This window comes from Trachemys scripta, chromosome 1 (assembly GCF_013100865.1).
Source record: "Trachemys scripta elegans isolate TJP31775 chromosome 1, CAS_Tse_1.0, whole genome shotgun sequence".
NCBI classification, from domain to species: domain Eukaryota; kingdom Metazoa; phylum Chordata; order Testudines; family Emydidae; genus Trachemys; species Trachemys scripta.
Genome location: NC_048298.1, coordinates 307,796,254 through 307,814,984, shown reverse-complemented (window position 1 = coordinate 307,814,984; position 18,731 = coordinate 307,796,254). Strand labels below are relative to the sequence as shown.

The 18,731-nt window shown below is 40.6% G+C and overlaps 1 protein-coding gene across 2 annotated transcripts in view; it reads right to left on the bottom strand.

Moving 5' to 3' along the window:
- Positions 1-2,123: 2,123 nt before the first annotated feature.
- Positions 2,124-18,731, bottom strand: part of CENPJ (centromere protein J) — a 31,388-nt gene continuing 14,780 nt past the window's right edge. Inside the window, exons 6-15 of one of the 2 annotated variants that reach the window (XM_034758810.1) lie at positions 17,401-17,533; positions 15,353-15,518; positions 12,058-12,300; positions 11,355-11,454; positions 9,365-9,465; positions 7,390-7,491; positions 3,740-3,880; positions 3,577-3,661; positions 3,364-3,484; positions 2,124-2,422 (exon numbers count right to left, since the gene is read on the bottom strand). In XM_034758810.1, the coding sequence (XP_034614701.1) occupies positions 2,230-2,422; positions 3,364-3,484; positions 3,577-3,661; positions 3,740-3,880; positions 7,390-7,491; positions 9,365-9,465; positions 11,355-11,454; positions 12,058-12,300; positions 15,353-15,518; positions 17,401-17,533 (1,385 nt within the window). In that variant the 3' untranslated portion in view covers positions 2,124-2,229. Of the gene's footprint in view, positions 2,423-3,363; positions 3,485-3,576; positions 3,662-3,739; positions 3,881-7,389; positions 7,492-9,364; positions 9,466-11,354; positions 11,455-12,057; positions 12,301-15,352; positions 15,519-17,400; positions 17,534-18,731 lie in introns of those variants that run through there. The other variant, XM_034758811.1, reaches the window with a different exon arrangement.

Sequence of the window (18,731 nt, the reverse complement as noted above, 5' to 3'; positions counted from 1 at the left end):
GATTATTCCCTAATTGCACAAGACAAGTTACAAAAAGAAAATAAATAAAACCTATTTATTCCTTTTCTAATACTCACTACTCTGATAAGAAGCTGATTCCTTGATCTTTTCCACTTTGGCCAAAACTGAAACTGACCCAGACAAAGGGAACTTCCCTCCTTCCTTTTGAAACATTTTGTCCCCCCATTGGTTCCTCTGGTCAGGTGTCAGCTAGGCTAGGTGAACTTCTTAACCCTTTACAGGTAAAAGAGGCATTAACCCTTAACTATCTGTTTGACAACGTACAACACTAGTTTAGTTATATATTATAGACTTATAGAAAGAGACCTTCTAAAAGCGTTCATGTATTACTGGCACGCGAAACTTTAAATCAGAGTGAATAAATGAAGACCCGGCACACCACTTCTGAAAGATTGCCGACCCCTGCACTAGTGTTCAGTCCACAGCTACAGCACTACTGAAGGACATTGGACTGCTACTTTGTCTTCTATCCATATCTTTGCCAAGTATTATATCATCTTACCTGCTTCCAGAGACATCACATTCAAAGTAACCTGGACTTACCTCTTCGGCACCCCTCACCTCACTGAGTTACGCTTGGGAGGTTCCTACAGTGGAGCCCCCATAAGGGAAATACTTGAAGGAGAGGTTACTTACCTTCCAGTAATGAGGTCTTGGAGATGTTTTCGCCTTAGGGGTGTTCAACCTCCTGCTCTCCTTCCCTTCTGATGTTGAATTCGGCTTCACAGTTAAGGAACTGAGTAGCAGCAGGTTTGTACCTCCCTGGATGCCCCGTTCTGAGCAACTAGAACTGCTCTGTGCAAGCATGGGCCTGCAGACACCATATTGCATGCCCAATTGAGAGTGCACAAGCATGCGCACAGAAGCACCAAGTTTTGTCTTATGTCCCTATGGAAGAACCTGGGTTACTGTAAGGTAAGTAACCTCTTCTTGCCATGCAACAAGTCCATTTGGTGAGTCCCAAGTGTCAACAAATGCTAGAATTCACATTTTATATGCTGCCCAAATAAAGTGATAAGCACCACTGATGCTTAGATTCTGCTTCAGGTGGTCTTGCAGCATTATGTGCAGCTTAGCTCTTATGTTCCTGGCTAGTTAGGACTCAGCTCTAGCACCAAAAACCTTATCAGCTGGCAATTAGTTTTAGCATCTCTCTTCGATGTCTAATATAAAGTCTCCTTGAACCCTTAGGCCAGTGGTCACCAACCTGTTGATCGCAGAGGTCGTGGGTGCAGGCTGCGCATGGAGACCCACTACCCTCTCTCCCCCAGAGACATGCCAGCTGCTTCCAGGACTGGCCTGGGGCTATGGCAGGCAGGCAGCTTGCCTGAGCCCTTCTACACCACCGACAGGAAGCCACCTGTGGTATATGCCTCCCGACCGGAGCCTGCACTTTGCACCCTAAACCCCTGCCCCAGCCCTAAGACCCCTCCTGCACCCAAACTCCCTTCAAGAGCTTGCACCCCTCACTCCTGCCCCAGGTTTAGCCAATGCAGTCCCCATAGTTGAGATTGTTACACTGATTTGTGACAATCCCTGAAGGATTTTGGATCTATAAACTACACACGACACTAATAAGTAAAACTCATGAAATGTCCAGTGGATTCTATGAGATTAGGTGCAGTGTGACCACATGACCCCTGCACCCAAACTCCCAGAGCTTGCACCCCACACTCCTGCACCTCAACCCCCTGCCCCAAGCTCAGCTTGGAGCCCCCTTCCACACTCCAAACCCCTTGGCCCCAGCCCAGTTAAAGTGAGGTGGGGGAGAGCGAGCAACAGAGGGAGGGGGGCAGGGCAGATCTGGGTTGATCTTAAATTCAAAAAGTAATCTTGTGCATAAAAAGGGGTCACTCATTTAAGCATAAGGTTTTAATCACTTAAGACTAACTCCTGTAGTTGACAACAGCACTTGGTTTCTTTCATGAGCAAGACTTCTTGCATCTGGTGATAAATGCTACTTGAAAGAGAATTTAGGAAGTAGCTGCTTAACTCACATATGAAAGCAGATTGAAATTTCTCAAAATAAGCCCTTTTGGCAGACCAAGTCAGAAACATCTTAATTTCACTGTTTATTTTAAAAATAAATTTATTTTAGACAATCAAAAACAAAATTATGTACAATATATACATTGGGTAAAGTTTTTTTTTAACAAATATACACTTCTACACTTTTGCTAGGTGCTTACAAGAGTTTCATAAGTCATGTTATAACTTGGTGTCCATTATAACATTACCATCCTTGTCCTTAACTCTTACTCTCCCACAGACATACTTTGTTTCCTGGTGTCCATTCGCATACACAGTCTTGACAGTGCCATCTGGATATTCACGTCTCTTGAACTGTGGCGTATGCAGCTCTCTCTGGCCATTGTTAAATTCTATAGTTTTGCTTCCATCTCTGTATTAAATAAAGTGTATACAATTAAATATAAAATAGACTGACAGAGCCAGCCTTAAACTGAAATTCCAACACCATACTAAAAGTTAGTAGGCAGGGGTTTAATTGAATGTAGAAACTTTAGTGCATGCTCTTTCAGAATGTTTACATTTTTCCAGAACTTTATTGTGATTTAATGAAAGTTTGTTTTTGACAACTATAAAGTTGATAAATACCATCTCAGCTGATCACTAGTGTTGCAGTTAATTTTAAACAATACTAAAGCTGCATTCTGAAGGCAATTTAAAAAAAAAGTTCAGAGAGGCTGTCTTAATAGGTTAAAGCAAGGAAGGAGGGGTAGAGATCACTGAAGTGTAAAAGTATGGGAATCATTAGCAACATGCATCTTTGGAAAGATTGTTCTTGATTTAGTTAAATCAAGGCACGGAATATAGCTTACCATCCTATTTGAAGCATTGGAAGGCCCAAATAAATTTGTCCCTGATTCAGGAAAAGTATTTAAGCATGTGCTAAAGTGCTTTCCTGTTTCAGGGCCTATATTAGTACATGCGATTAAATAAATGAATGCTTGGACTCCTGTCTCTTAAAAGCAGATTACTAGATGTACTTTGTGTAAATACATTATTCACTATAAAATGCTACATTTCTTCTATATATCAGACATGATGTATCAAACATTTTCAAGTGTAAGCTTCGAGCTGAATAAGGTTTTAAAAAGTTCTCTCTATTACTAGTGGATATACCACACAGTTATATACAAATATTCATTTTTCATCCTTTCATATAATATATCCATCTTAACTTGAAGACAAGCACTGTACACAGAAAATGAGTATTCATGGAAGGGTGGATGAACTTCAGTGTGCCAAGAACTTCTCTCTCCCCCCCGCCCCTCCCCATTGTGTGGGAATCTGTAGGGTATATTTAAAGCAAAAATTTACCTTTGCACACGAACAATAGTGCCATCTGGAAAAATGCTTTCCTCTCTCCCATCCGTAAATAAATTCTTAATAGTTTGGTCAGGAAACGTAATTTCTTTCTTTCCATCAGGGTAATGCTTTTCTGTAACAATGTGTATATTTTGTTTCAAAATAACTATAGAAAGTTTTTATATAAAAACTAAAATATACAGATAAAAGGTTCATAGTTTTTACCTATTTGCCCATTTGAGAAATGCAAGACCTCTAACCCATCAGGGTATGTAGTATGAGTTGTCTGGGCATCTGCATAATAGTAAATCTGTAGAGAAGAATAGATCATAAGGGTCTTCAGAAAATCTGGCCATATTAAACTGTTGGAAAAAATTTGGATACATACCACTCTTTGATCAGGCATAACTTGTTTCACATCCCCATTAAAGAAGGTTACAGTTATGGTCTTTCCATCCGAACTCATTTCTTTCCGTGTTCCATTAGGGAAAAATATAAGATGACAGCCATTTTTTAAAACCTTTTCAACCTAAAAGGTAAATTACATAAAAGTGGATGTTCAGCAATAAAACTGGTAAAGTTTTCAACAACAATTTCAGTTAATTAAATTTGGCCATTTTAGCAGTTTGACAGTTCTAGCTATTGACAGGTAAACCAGCATTAGATGAAGAATATTTATCTGACTTTTGCCCAGAATTTAAGACTGAGCTCTTTGAGAGCCAAAGTTTGTTTGTACTTCTCATCCAATCCTGAATTTCCATAACTTTCCATTGTCTGGTTTGATCCAATAGTAGTAATAAAATACAGCCAGAGATGCTGTTGTGGAACCAGAAAGCAATACACAGGAATAGCCATTTATGAATTTGTCAGCCACATCCTTGAAACAGGTTTCAAAGTGATAGCTGTGTTTCTCACATTTTGTCAAACCATTTCTCCAATAACACTGCTCTACAGCCAAAATGCTTCTGAAATAAATGTAGTCAAACTTCACTAATTCTGGGTCACTGAGAACAAAAATGATGCTTAAAATTGTTGATTGGCTCTAGTTTTCAAGATATGCTATTGGGTCAGTATATACGACCCTTGACTTGGGAATGGCGGAGGATAAGTGAGTTATAAAGGGAAAGGATCTCAATTTAAACCAGAAATGACTAAAATACACCTTTGACTGGATCTATGAATAAATCTATGACTGGGTTTGGACACTACTTGCTTTTTAAGCAAAACAACGAATGATGCAATCTGAAGCTGGTATTGCGCCACACGATATGAATTGTATCATGTTATTCCTAGAAATCATGGATGATGCAATCAATGAAGCTTACATCACTCTGCTGAACAAATTGCTCTATATCAGCTCTAGAAATCATACAGTGTCATGCTCTCTTATTTGTCAGTGTTTGATTTTGCAAAGGGACACATTTCTGTTTAGCCAAAGTAAGCAGAGATGCCCCGTACTTGTGTGAACAGTGCGGATAACTTCTGCTATGTTTGTGGTGAAGTGACTTTTGCATCACAAAAGCGCAGTATAACCACTATGGTTAAGAAAGCCTATCACCTTTAGTTTGGCTGCAAAATTGGAGATCAGGACAAGAGGTGGGCCCCACACATATGCTGCAATGCTTGTGCAACAAATCTTTGCCAGTGGTTGAACAGGAAAAGGAAATCTATGCCTTTTGCAGTGCCAATGATTTGGAGAGAGCCAACAGATCATACCAGCAATTGTTACTTCTGCATGGTGCCTCCAGTTGGGAAAGGTGTGTCAAAGAAGAAAAAGTGGACTGTGCATTATCCAAACATTCCATCAGCTATACGCCCAGTACCCCACAGAGAAGGACTGCCGGTTCCTGATGCACCAGAATCATTCTCACTTGAGTCAGACGAGGAAGAGGAAGAGGATGAAACTTCTGGTCCTGAACCATCAATGTCACAGGACCCACATTTTCTCCCATCCTCCTCCTCTGAACCACACCTCATTACACAAGGTGAACGGAATGACTTTGTCAGGGATTTGGAACTACCCAAGAGTAAGGCAAAGCTGTTGGGCTCCAAACTACAGCAGTGGAATCTCCTGGCAGGTGATGTTAGGGTTTCCATGTTCCATGACCGTCAAGAGGATCTTGTCCCATTCTTCTTCATGGATGGTTAATCTTGTAGCCTGCAACAACATCGATGGTGTGATGGCAGCCCTCAACATCGTTCACGATCCAGATGAGTGGAGACTGTTCATTGATTCATCGAAGACTAGTCTTAAAGCATGTTTTGCCATCAATTCCAGTTGGTCATGCAGTCCATATGAAGGAAACCTATGACAACATGAAACAACTTTTGAGGTGCATAAACTATGACCAACATCAGTGGCAGCTTTGTGGCAATTTGAAGGTTGTTGCTTGGTCTGCAGACTGGATACACAAAGTACTGCTGTTTTCTCTGCGAATGGGATAGTCGTGCAAGAGATTCCCACTACATCAAGAAAGATTGGCCACTCCGATAGTCATCGGAGCCTGGGAGGAAAAGCGTTCAGCATCCACCACTTGTTGAATCAAGGAAGATTTTGTTACCACCCTTACACATCAAGCTGAGTCTGATGAAGAACTTTGTCAAGGCCATTGACAAAACACAAGCAGCTTTCAAGTACCTCCGTGGAAAATTTCCAAGGTTAAGTGAAACTAAGATAAAGGAAGGTGTCTTTGTTGGTCCTCAGATTCGTGAACTTCTTCGAGATGATGCATTTGACCATGCACTGTGTGGCAAGGAAAAGACAGCATGGAAAGCCTTCCAGTTAGTGGCAATAAATTTTCTCGGAAACAACAAGGCAGACAACTACAGGTTGTTGGTGGAAAACCTCCTCAAGGCATACAAAAGCCTTGGTTGCAACATGTCACTAAAGATACATGTTTTGCACTCTCATCTAGATTTTTTTCCACCGAAATGCGGAGCAGTGAGCGACGAGCATGGTGAGCGATTTAACCAGGACATGGCAACAATGGAGAAACGCTATCAGGGCAAATGGAGCCCATCAATGCTTGCAGACTATTGCTGGACAGTGACCAGAGATGCTCCATTTAATGAATACAAGAGACAAGCCAAGAAGCGCCGAGTAGACACTGAATAGGACTAAACTATGTACATAATAGTTTTTTGCCTTTTGTTTCATAATAAATTTTATTTATATAACCCTTTTGCTGATTTTTAAAGTGTTACATAAACAGGACAGGTGAAATATTATCATGTAAAGCAACCATTAACACATGAAAAAGACCTAGGTTTACAATTTATGATTAAAACTCTACTATCTACACAATATACTTAGACATAAAATGTAAAAACTTAAATATCTTAGAAACAGTAGCCACTCAGTTGTTTTAATTGTCATATTTGAATTCAGCACATCAAAATACATAATAAATAGCACATTTTATCTCTGAAACAGACGACTTCTCAAAAATTGTAGACCAGTGTAAGCAAAGAAACTAGTTTCTTTTCCCTTAATTGTATAAATTCTTGTTAAATTGGGCATCTGGCCCAAGGACATATTTATTTTAAATAGAGGTTTGAAATATTATTTGTAATATCATAGCACTCAGGAGCCTCAGTCACGTACATTGTACAGCACCTAACCTAACAGTCAAACAGAATAAAAAGACAGTTTAAAGTTCTTTGGGTCAGGGACTAAGTATAAGACAAACACTAATGGGGTGGGGGGAAGGATGGGAACAAATGAGATCCTCATTTTCCTTTTTTTGCTGATTTGGTCATTTCCAATTGGACTCAAGAAAAAAAAACTATCTTGTGTGTACATATGGAACAGTTTACAACACAATTTTTATGAAATAGTGATTTAGGTATTTAGATTTTAACAACATTTATCTTAGACTCTAACTCTCTCACAAATGAAAGGGACACCCACCCAACAGCCCCATATATAAAGTGAACAAGAGAGGCACCGCAGCCCTAACAAAGATGAGTTCCCCTAGAAGAGTGAACTAATTACCCAGATTTATTCTCTGTAGCCTCTTAAAGGAAATCTGATCCTACCTTTCCATCAGGATAATTAATTTCTCCCTGTATTTCTTCACTGCCTGTAGACACAAGAGTAGGGGGCTCTAATGGCACACATATTTCAGTAGGGGACATGTCCTGAAATGAAAATATTTCTTTAGTAAGCAACTGACAGAATGCAACCCTGTATTAATACCCTCCACACTATTGTAATAATCATTGTACAAATGATGCCCTGTTAGGTATCATTTGAAAACTAATAGCTCGCTGTCAATAATATCATGATGAAATGTGTGCATGTAAAATTGAAATCATGACTGAAGTTTGTTTATCAGACAAGTCTGGGGAGGGGATAAACCTGTTTCTCAAAGACAAAGGACAAGCCCCTTGCCAAGGAAGGGGGGCTGGAACAAATATCTACAACTTAGCAAACAACAGCATGAAACCTCTTTCACCACAAGACTCCAGCCTCACAGCGGAAATGAACTTCATTTAAGGGTAGCCTTCAGGAAAATGTATTTCAAAGGGGGACTGACCTATAAAGTGAGGGCACAAAAACACCCTAAGGTATCTCTCCCTGTCCACCTCTCATTCTTTCACCCAAGATGACCAAAGAAACAGCTTTTGGGAGCAAATCCTGGCCTCAGAATTTTGGTCAGCAATGTTACTGGAAACGTGGTAAAAGATTTTACCTTGAACCAAGTCTAGAGTGTTAAGCTTTAGTACTAGGAAGCATTTTATCTTTATTTCTCTTGTAACCATTTCTACTTTAATGCCTTATACTAACATAAAACCTCTCTCTTTGTAATTAAATAACCTTGTTTTATTCTTTGATCAAAACTACTCCAGTGTTGTCTTTAAACTGAATTGTGTGGGTAACTCCATTTAAAAGTAACCAATTGTTGGATCTGGATCCCCTTAGAGGGGCAACAAACCTAAAATATCTGAACTGTCCAGGAGAAAGCTGGACAGGGCAGAAAATATTTTTGGGGGAAATCTGGGACTGGAAGTGTGTTGGGATCACCATGCAAGTGGTAACCAAGGCTCGTGGAAGCTAGTGTGTGACTGGACTGCGCTGGCAGGCTGCAGCTATACATAGCCACTTAGGGGCCCAGGTGGGAGCTTACAGCACCAAAACATTGTGAGACACCTCAAGTTGCAAGGCAGGTGGCGATACAGCCCCTCACTGGTCTGGATTGCAACCCAGAATGTGACAGCATTAAATCAGGCTCCATTTTTCTGGAACATAAAGATAACCTAACTTTTCTATCACATCTGGCTTTTTTTTTTTTTTTTTTAAAGCAGCCAAACTTGAGGGATTTTTCTGGAGTTGAGAAGGCAGCTCATGAAAGCAAGGAGGGACCAAGAGAATCATCAACCCAAAGCATCTAGAGAAAAGGTTTGATATAGCTTATTGGATAATGACAAATCCAGACATAAGATCTGTTAGGTTTTGGCAATCAGCTTTTGCCTAGATTATAATGAGATCCATTTTACCAAAAAATTCCAATCTGGTTCTTAACTTAAAAGATCAGTAACAGATTCCAAGGCACAGAATCATTATTTGTGTTTCATATACTACTAGCAAATGCTACATACAGTAATTGATAAAGATGTATGTCTTAACTACCTGCATTCTTACAAAATTCACTGTTCTTTCTTCAGGTAGGAGATAAACATCCATTTTTTTCTGCTAATATTTATTAAAATTTGGTAAATTTTGTAAGATATTTTGCTTAGCTGCAATTGAACATCTCCATCACCAAACATCTCCCCCTAATAATAATAATAAAAAAAAATGGGTTCCAAATACTAGATGCAAGTGTAATTTTCTGTACCGGTATTCTGCATTACCAGAGAGTAGTTTAATAGTGTAGTCATTACTCGATCTTGTCTAGTGTTCTTATGGCAGTTTCACAAATCACTTTTCAGGCTGCACATTGGGGTAATGCAGATAACTATTCTATTTGGAATCAAGTCAAAATAGACAACATTCTGGTATAGGACTTACTATCATAAAAGTCCTAGAGGAATCTTCTAGTGTCGTCACGGTCTTGTCAAAGTTACTCCCATCACTAACAGGTGCTGATTTAGGTCTTCTAGAAGGCTTTTCTGTTCAAATATAAATTATAAAAATTGTTAATTTTACATAGTCTCAGCAGCCAAGAAGCAGTTTGGGTGTTATAAGCAAATGTAATGATCAGAATGATAGATAAACTATACTGGATATCTGCACACCTCGTGTGCAGTATTAACTTGAAAGCAGTATCTTCAGCTACTCGAGAAGAATTAATATCCAGTTAAGTGTGTTACCTCAGATATATTATTGGTTGCTATAGTAGCAGAGAGCTACAATAAAGTCATAAAATATAATACAGATAGCACATTTATTATTATGTATAGATTCAAATTATAAAAAGGCACCTTTCCAAAGCTCCAGGTGCCTAACTCATTTATTAATGAAATAACAGCAGAGATAATCATTCCAATAGGAACTCAGCCAGCAAAACACCTACAGAGACTCCTTTCTACCCATTTTTATTTATAGGCAGCTCATCCTTGTCCTTTTCCAAAATAACCCTATAATGTGTGTCCTTGTTCCAAATCTTCCAAGAATGCTGCAAGCGAGGGGAACAATTTCCAGCATCTCGAAACCCTTACAGAATAGAAAATGTCCTTCCCGGTACCCACTCTTTTATGAGGGATGTCCAGCTTAGGCACTGTTGCAGACTGTAGCTGTGCAACATGGGACCAAAAGAAAGGCAATCTCTCAGGTACATCAGTCTCAAGACAGATAAGGCTTTATAGGTCGTAAGCCAAGACTTTAAACTGCACCCAAAGACCAACAAACACCCAGTGAAGATCCTAGCATCATACGCTCCCACCAAAATGCCTCATTCAAAAAGTGAGCCACACCGTTCTGTACCAGCTTCATTTCTTTGAATGATTTTAAAGATGTAACCCCATGTAGAGTGCATAGCTATGCTTTTGTTAAGACAACTGCAAACAGCAGCAAGAGTCACATCTGAAAGATTGCAACCTCCTAGCCACAAGCAGATGTAAAAACAAAAAAACAAAAAAAAAAACCACTCATCTACTGCTGTAATGAGAGAGTCAAACAGCAGCTGGGATCTAAAAAAAAAAACCAACACCACCACTCCTAAAATGCAAATCTTAGTAACCAATGGTGGATGTACTCCCTCAAATCAAAGGGACCAATTACCGTATCTCCAGCTGCTTCCCCACCACCTCTACCTTCACCTCATTCTGATCTGGATTGAGCAGCCAACTCAGTCATCCATGGCCCAATCTTAATTAGAAGCTGTCTGAGTCTCATCATCTGAGTTGAAAATGACAGATATACATTTTGGTGTCATCAGCATACTGAAAACACACTTTATGCTTTCTTACTAACCCACCTAGTGGCCCTATATATATGTTGAACAGGAGGAGCTAACAGAATGGCACCCTGCAACATCCCCCACTTTAGAGGTCTTCAGAAATTGCTTTCAACTACCTCTTCTGTGATTTTTGAGAGAGAAAACAATCACGCCACTGAAGAGCAGTCCTGGGCACTCCCACTAGAGTCTGTAGGCACGAGAACACTACCTGGCGATCAAAACGGTATCCACGGCAGCACACTACTAGCACAGATACCTGATCTTCACCCATTGCCCGGAGATCATTGACCAATGCAGTCTCTGGGCCATACCCAGTTCTGTACCCAGAGTGGGAAGGAAATCAGGGACACATCTACATACTGAGAGAGATGTATCCACAACTTTCTCCACAATCTTATCAATGACAATATTTATTATTTATCAGAGCATTAAGTCTGACTATTAAACTTTCACATCCATTATACTTTTGAACTATTTAATACATGGATTGCCTGAGGAAAATAGAGATTACCAATTGTCAGTTGCTGCAAACAAACATTAAAACTGGCAATTTTCTTTTAAAGAGTTAATACAATTCTCATTTTGAATAAATGTTTATACCTTTTACTGGTGAATAACCTTTCCCATTCATCTTGCTACTCTTTTCTATTTGAGGAACTGGAGACAGAAACTGGCTTTTTTGAAATCTAGTTGGTGGACTCTGAAAATATATAATCAAGAATTTATTTAGTTCAAGAATGATTTATTCAGCAATGTTATTACAGTGCAATAGCACTCAACACCACAGACCACTTGCCCATAATTTTTATTGCAATGACTTAATTATACACTTTTAAAGTATATTGTGGGGAGAAGAAAGACTGAGCTTCTCTTTCCTCTGCTTCCTCACCATGCACAATCCCAAAATTTGACCTTGGTGCAGTTCACGTATACTCAGACTACTAAAACTTACATTAGTTTAACTGTGAAATCATTCAGTGAAGACTGGCTGGTTTCACTAGCTAATCTTTAGAGTGCAAAGGCACCAAAGTCAGTTGCAACTGATTTCCCCATTGAACTCCAAAATAATTCAGTTTGAGAGAGCAAAATCCTGGAGAGCATGGTACCTGCATACAGTGAAGATCCAGGATTATAGGGGCAGTAGAAGTCAACAGCAGTGTACTGTCTTACAACACCAATACACCTCCATTAAATTAAATGAAACATCCAACTGGTCTCTGAGTACCAATTGAAAAAAAAATATATCAATATATATATATCTGCAAAAATCAGTTTAAAATACCTCAAAACAAGCACAACTTACTATAGACTCTGCTCTCTTCAGATTCATTCCAGAACTTTCAGCTTTCCTGTTGCTTTCAGCAGCTTCTGCTTTCTTCCAAACTTCTAGACGAAATCTTTCCATGATTTTGATCTCTTCCCTTAACTCAGTGTTCTCCTTTGTTAAGGTTTCTATCTGGTTTCTAAGGCGACCGTGAGTAGTTGACCATTTTGCTTCTCTTCGCTTTAAGTCTTCCTGCAAGTCTGCAAGCTGCTGTTTTAAAGCCTTAGAAAAAATAAGTATCAACTGTTTGTAGGAGGATACAAGCCAGTCATTTTCTGCTGTATTAAAACACAGACTAGAGAAAATAGTAATCTTTCATTAGCAGTGACAGCACAGAAGACAGTGACCCAAAACAAGGGAAATAATCTTTGTGTGAAGGGCAGGAAGTGTGTGTTGTTTTCTAAAGGCAGGAGTTACTTTGTATTAACTTGCCTGATCTCTCTCGCAATCAGGCAGCAAGCTTCATCCCTGCTCAGGCCCCTTTACACCAGATAAAAGGTCCAGAGCAGTGTAAAGGGGCTCTAAAAGCCCCTGTTCTGGCAGAGGAAGGATTACCCTGGTACAGGAACTGGAATCCTTCACAAACCTGGCCTCAGAGGCATACTGAGGATGGAGCTGCAGCACTACAGAGGTTCTGGGCAGCCCAAGTTATGCGAGTGGCCTCTCCAGCCTCCAGAGCAGCCCAAGATAGGGAAGGTGCTAAGGAGGCTTAAAAGCCAACTTAGCTCACCTTCTCCCTGGGCTGCAAGTTCTGTGTGCAGTGTAACAAAATCTCACCCTAAGTCCTAGGGAAGGAAAAGGACTTTTTCTTAAGAGTGTTCAAGATTGTATTCTTGTCTTTCTTAATTTAAAAAAAAAAAAAAAAAAAAAAAGCAACTTAAGTTTCCCCATCTGTAAAATAAGGATACCGATACCACCTTTGTAAAGCACTTTGAGATCTACTGATGAAACATGCTATATAATAATTAGGCATCATTATTATACAGAGATGTCTGGCTAGACGGTTTGACAAGGGTCATGCTGCCATGTAGATTATATTTGGTTTCACATTTCAAGCCAAAAAATCAACACTGAATATATATAAATATGCATAGAAAAAAATCCATTGGGCATGATAGTCCAGGAAGCACATCATGTATAGTTATAAACTTAATAGCAAATGAAAGGATTTTTAGGGCAGCCTAAAAAACAAAACAAAACAAAAATACCAAAAACATTTTCTATTCCTCTTTTTCTCCCCAAACAAGCTCACAGGAGATCAGAAATTAAGTAATTTGAATTAAATAATTGCCACCTTAGATTGAGTTAACCATATAATAATGGATAATTCAATCACTAACTATAGTAAGATATTAAAAAGGAAATCCAAAATTCTAAAAGATAGAGGGAAAGATCTATGAGATACCAAGATTACAATAAACTACATTATTCACCCTCGTAGTGACTAACAAGTCTTATCTTTTTCAAAGCGATAGGATTAAACATGATGGAAACGAGAAGACATGTTTATGCATCAGACACATTATAATCAACATCTATTATGAGATAAAACTGTGCTTAGAACGCAACAATTATGGACAGAATGATGCTTGATACAGGTTCAATTTTGCATTCAATTCACTACAGTGAATGAATTTGTTTGCAACATATTTATTACAGTAATATTTTGCAACTTGATTTAGGTTTATTGGTCTGCTGTCATGTTCTTTGTTAGTGCCATTCTGAACCTTTTTCATAGAATCATAGAATATCAGAGTTGGAAGGGACCTCAAGAGGTCATCTAGTCCAACCCCCTGCTCAAAGCAGGACCAATTCCCAGCTAAATCATCCCAGCCAGGGCTTTGTCAAGCCAGGCCTTAAAAACCTCCAAGGAAGGAGACTCCACCACCTCCCTAGGTAACGCATTCCAGTGTTTCACCACCCTCCTAGTGAAATAGTTTTTCCTGATATCCAACCTGGACCTCCCCCACTGCAACTTGAGACCATTGCTCCTTGTTCTGTCATCTGCCACCACTGAGAACAGCCGAGCTCCATCCTCTTTGGAACCCCCCTTCAGGTAGTTGAAGGCTGCTATCAAATCCCCCCTCATTCTTCTCTTCTGGAGACTAAACAATCCCAGTTCTCTCAGCCTCTCCTCATAAGTCATGTGCTCCAGACCCCTAATCATTTTTGTTGCCCTCCGCTGGACTCTTTCCTATTTTTCCACATCCTTCTTGTAGTGTGGGGCCCAAAACTGGACACAGTATTCCAGATGAGGCCTCACCAATGTCGAATAAAGGGGAACGATCACGTTCCTCGATCTGCTGGCAATGCCCCTACTTATACAGCCCAAAATGCCGTTAGCCTTCTTGGCAACAAGAGCACACTGTTGACTCATATCCAGCTTCTCGTCCACTGTGACCCCTAGGTCCTTTTCTGCAGAACTGCTACCTAGCCATTCGGTCCCTAGTCTGTAGCAGTGCATGGGATTCTTCCGTCCTAAGTGCAGGACTCTGCACTTGTCCTTGTTGAACCTCATCAGGTTTTTTTCTGCCCAATCCTCTAATTTGTCTAGGTCCCTCTGTATCCGATCCCTACCCTCTAGTGTATCTACCACGCCTCCTAGTTTAGTGTCATCTGCAAACTTGCTGAGTGTGCAGTCCACACCATCCTCCAGATCATTAATAAAGATATTAAACAAAACCGGCCCCAGGACCGACCCTTGGGGCACTCCACTTGAAACCGGCTGCCAACTAGACATGGAGCCATTGATCACTACCCGTTGAGCCCGACGATCTAGCCAGCTTTCTATCCACCTTACAGTCCATTCATCCAGCCCATACTTCTTTAACTTGGTGGCAAGAATACTGTGGGAGACCGTATCAAAAGCTTTGCTAAAGTCAAGAAATAACACATCCACTGCTTTCCCCTCATCCACAGAGCCAGTTATCTCATCATAGAAGGCAATTAGGTTAGTCAGGCACGACTTCCCCTTTGTGAATCCATGCTGACTGTTCCTGTTTTTTGTTATGGGAGTCTGACAGAAGGACAACAGTTCTTCAGTAGTGTTTTTCTGTTTTGTTTTTTAAAGCAAAACAATACTTGTGTGAAGCCTATGATTTTCAATGTGGGAACTACTGATGGATGCCAAGTATCTTGATCTAGTTTGAGAAAATATATATTCTCTCTTATCGAACCCCTTCAAATTAACAGAATCTACGAATTCCAAATTGCACAATTGTGAAAAGCTGAAATTTCACTCTGAAGATCAGAACAATCTTTAGATTTTTCTTACCTGAATTTCATCACGCTCCTTTTTATCTGGCATCGCTCTAGCTGCTGTGGAATATTTTTCAAAAACTTTACGGTCTTTTTGGAGTTTTCTCATTTCTTCTTTTTTAACTTCTTCTATCCGAGCCAATTCTTTTGTTTTCTGCTGTTCAAAGTCTGCTATTTCTTTCCTGAAATTACACAAAGTAGCTTATTGTTTGGGAATAGAACAACTTTGACGTTTGGAGTATTTATTTAGAATTTTACTCCTCAGTAATTCAAAATAGTATCTCCTGTTCCCAGAATGACTTTCCACTGTAAATAAATTACACACAATATATATTTAGTCAGAAGGATCTCCTCACTGCCACTGCTGAAGTCTTAAGAATCATCTCTGCAGTTCCCACTAGCAAGAATCCCCTCCATATTTACTGTTGCTTTGACTGACAACTGGACAGGACCTTTTTTCAGAGACTGCAAATAACATTCCTTAATTGACAAAAGGGATCGCTATCATCCAACATAAGCTATTCCCTCTCCTTCCCCCGTCCCTAACTCTACCCCTTTTCCAGCCTACATGTGCCCAGGAAGGTTTTTCCAGGAACAAACATCTGATCAAAAAGACAGCATCAGTCTCACATTTTAGCAAGACACCAGGTAAAAGCATCAAGCGCTGGAAAAAAATCTATCTTATTCCTTTTTTTTTTTTTTTGAAAGATAGTTTTAAATGAGTCAAAGTATATAAAACAAAAAAATCTCCCAACCATATGAGCTTTCATACTGAACAAGTTGGGTATAGCTTTTTTAAATCATGTTTTGATCCATTTTCTAGAGTAGCAGCTTGAGTGATTAATTACACAGTGTAGGCTATTTATTGCATGTTATACATTTAAACTACCTATTGTGTCAAACTTGTTTTTAACCTAAATCTACACTATTATAGTCTAAGAGATGTCAATTACTTACCTATATACTAAATATATCAGAGGTGGCCAAACTGTGGCTCACCAGCCACAGGCGACTCTTACAGTTAAAGTGTGGCTCGCAGAGCCCCTCCATTCTCCACCTACCAGACTTGGGGCAGGTGGAGCTCGGGGCTTCTGCCCAGTGGGAAGGGAGTCTAGGGCTGCAGCCCTGCAGGAGGCGCCTGCTGGGGCTCAGAACTTCAGCCCCTTCTTCCTGAAGCCCCACACACTAGCAGGCGCCACTCATGGGGCTGAAGCCCCAAACCTCACCCTGAGCAGGTGCACCCAGAACTCAGACTTCTGAAGATCATCATATGCGACTCCAAGGATCAGTAACTTTGGCCACCCTTGAAATAGATCTCTGTAATATTTACTACTACCCAAGACTGCTGTGCTTACCTGCAGATTTGCTCATTTGCCTATTAATAGCTCTAACTCAGAGGTGGGCAAACTATGGCCCACGGGACCCTCCTGAGCTCCTGGTCCGGGAGGCTACCCCACGGTCCCTCCCGTGCTGTTCCTCCCCGCCCCATACACACAGCCTCAGCTCACTCCGCCACCGGCGCAATGCTCTGGGCGGCGGGATTGAGAGCTTCTGGGGCAGCACAGCTGCAGAGTCCAGCCTGACTCAGTGCTCTGTGCTGCGCAGTAGCAATAGCGTGGCTGGCTCCAGCCAGGCAACGTGGCTGTAGTGCCGAAAGCCACCAGTGCTCCAGGCAGCATGGTAAGGGGGCAGGGAGCAGGGGGGTTGCATAGAGGACAGGGGAGTTCCGGGGGGGGGGGGGGGGTGGGGGCGGCGGGGGGGGAGGGAACGGGGGTTGAAGGGGGGCAGTCAGGAATGAGAGAAGGGGTTGGATGGGGCAGCGGGGGTTCCAGAGGCAGTCAGGGGACAGGGAGCGGGGAGAGGTGGATGGGGCAGGAGTCCCGGAGGTAGTGGATAGGGGATGGGCCACAACCCCCTCCCCTAACCGGCCCGCCATACAATTTCCGAAAACCTATGCGGCCCCCAGGCCAAAAAGTTTGCCCACCCCTGCTCTAAACAAACAGTTAAGGAGATGTATTTACTAAGCAAATAAAATACAGTGAAATACTTCCATTGAAATATTACCTGAGATTTTCTAAAGAGCTCTCTCGTTCTTCACGGAGTTTTGTTAGAGATGCATTTTCAGCTCTGAATCTTTCAATTTCTGTTTCCAATTCAACAAGCTTCTCTCTGAGTACCCGGGATCGAACAATGTCTCCTATCAGGGAACAGGTATACCCAAGTTAAGAGACATTCATACAGAGTGTTGAAGTATACACTAAATTGTCAGATATAAATGATTTCATCAGTTGATCTTACTCTGAGGTATAAATAACTAGTCTCCAAATAATACAGTAGGTGATAAATAAGTCAGTCCTTATCAAAGCAATCTGTGCTTCTTGTTCAACCATCTCAGGTTTTGAATATATTTGTTGTACAGGCACAACAGGGTATGCAAGGAATACAAATTTAAATCTGAATTAGTCTTCAAAATAGAGTAATTCTCATTGAAGTTATGATCAGGATTCATACAGGGTGGGGGGCATGGAAGGGAGGTGGTCAGGCTCTTCAAAGCTGTGCCCACAAAATAAACTCTGCCCATGTATGTCAGCAAAATAAGATCAACTTCCAAGTATAGTATGCAGATGTTCAAAGAATGATTGTTCATACTCCCTGGGTTCGGTGAGCTTGGCTCAACCTCAGTAGGTACATCTACCCAACAAAGAGCAGCAAGCCCCCAGCCTGGGTTGACAGACACTGGCATTTTCTAGGTCTCTTAAAAAATATAGATAGAGATATATATAGCTGTATAGACAGCTCTTCAAAATAGCAGCTCGGGCTCTGAAGCCTACCCCTTCCTCCCTTGGCTTCAGAGCCCAAGCTGCTACTTCGAAGAGCTGTCTACACTTTTTTTTTTTTTTTTAAAAGGCAAAGTAGTAGTATGAGCCCTGCAAGCTTAAGTCTGTTGATCCAGGCTGGGAGTCTTGCTGCTGTGAGCTTTCTAGACATAAGTAAGGCTCGAAAACACACATGGGCTCGGTTAGGCTATTCTTGATTGGAAGGTTTTTTTTTGTTTGTTTGTTTTTAAATGGTGGTATCTCCTAACCACTTTCCACTTGGGGCACCAAAGTGAAATGGTGCTCAAAGTTTCTTGTGGAGATCTATGATCCTTCATCTCCTTTCTTACATGAGGAATGAAACAGTTAATATTGATGTTTAAATCATTGTCACTGGGCATCTGAATAAACACCTTCCTAAAAATTAATGAGGCAGTTCTCTCTGCATTGGTTACACAGTGACTTTTTTAAATTTTCTTCTCAACCAAAACACTAGAGACTTTAATTTAAAAAAGCAAGCAAGCAGCTTCTGGATAACAAGACAAATCTGAATCCATACCCTGTTTATGGTATAAAATT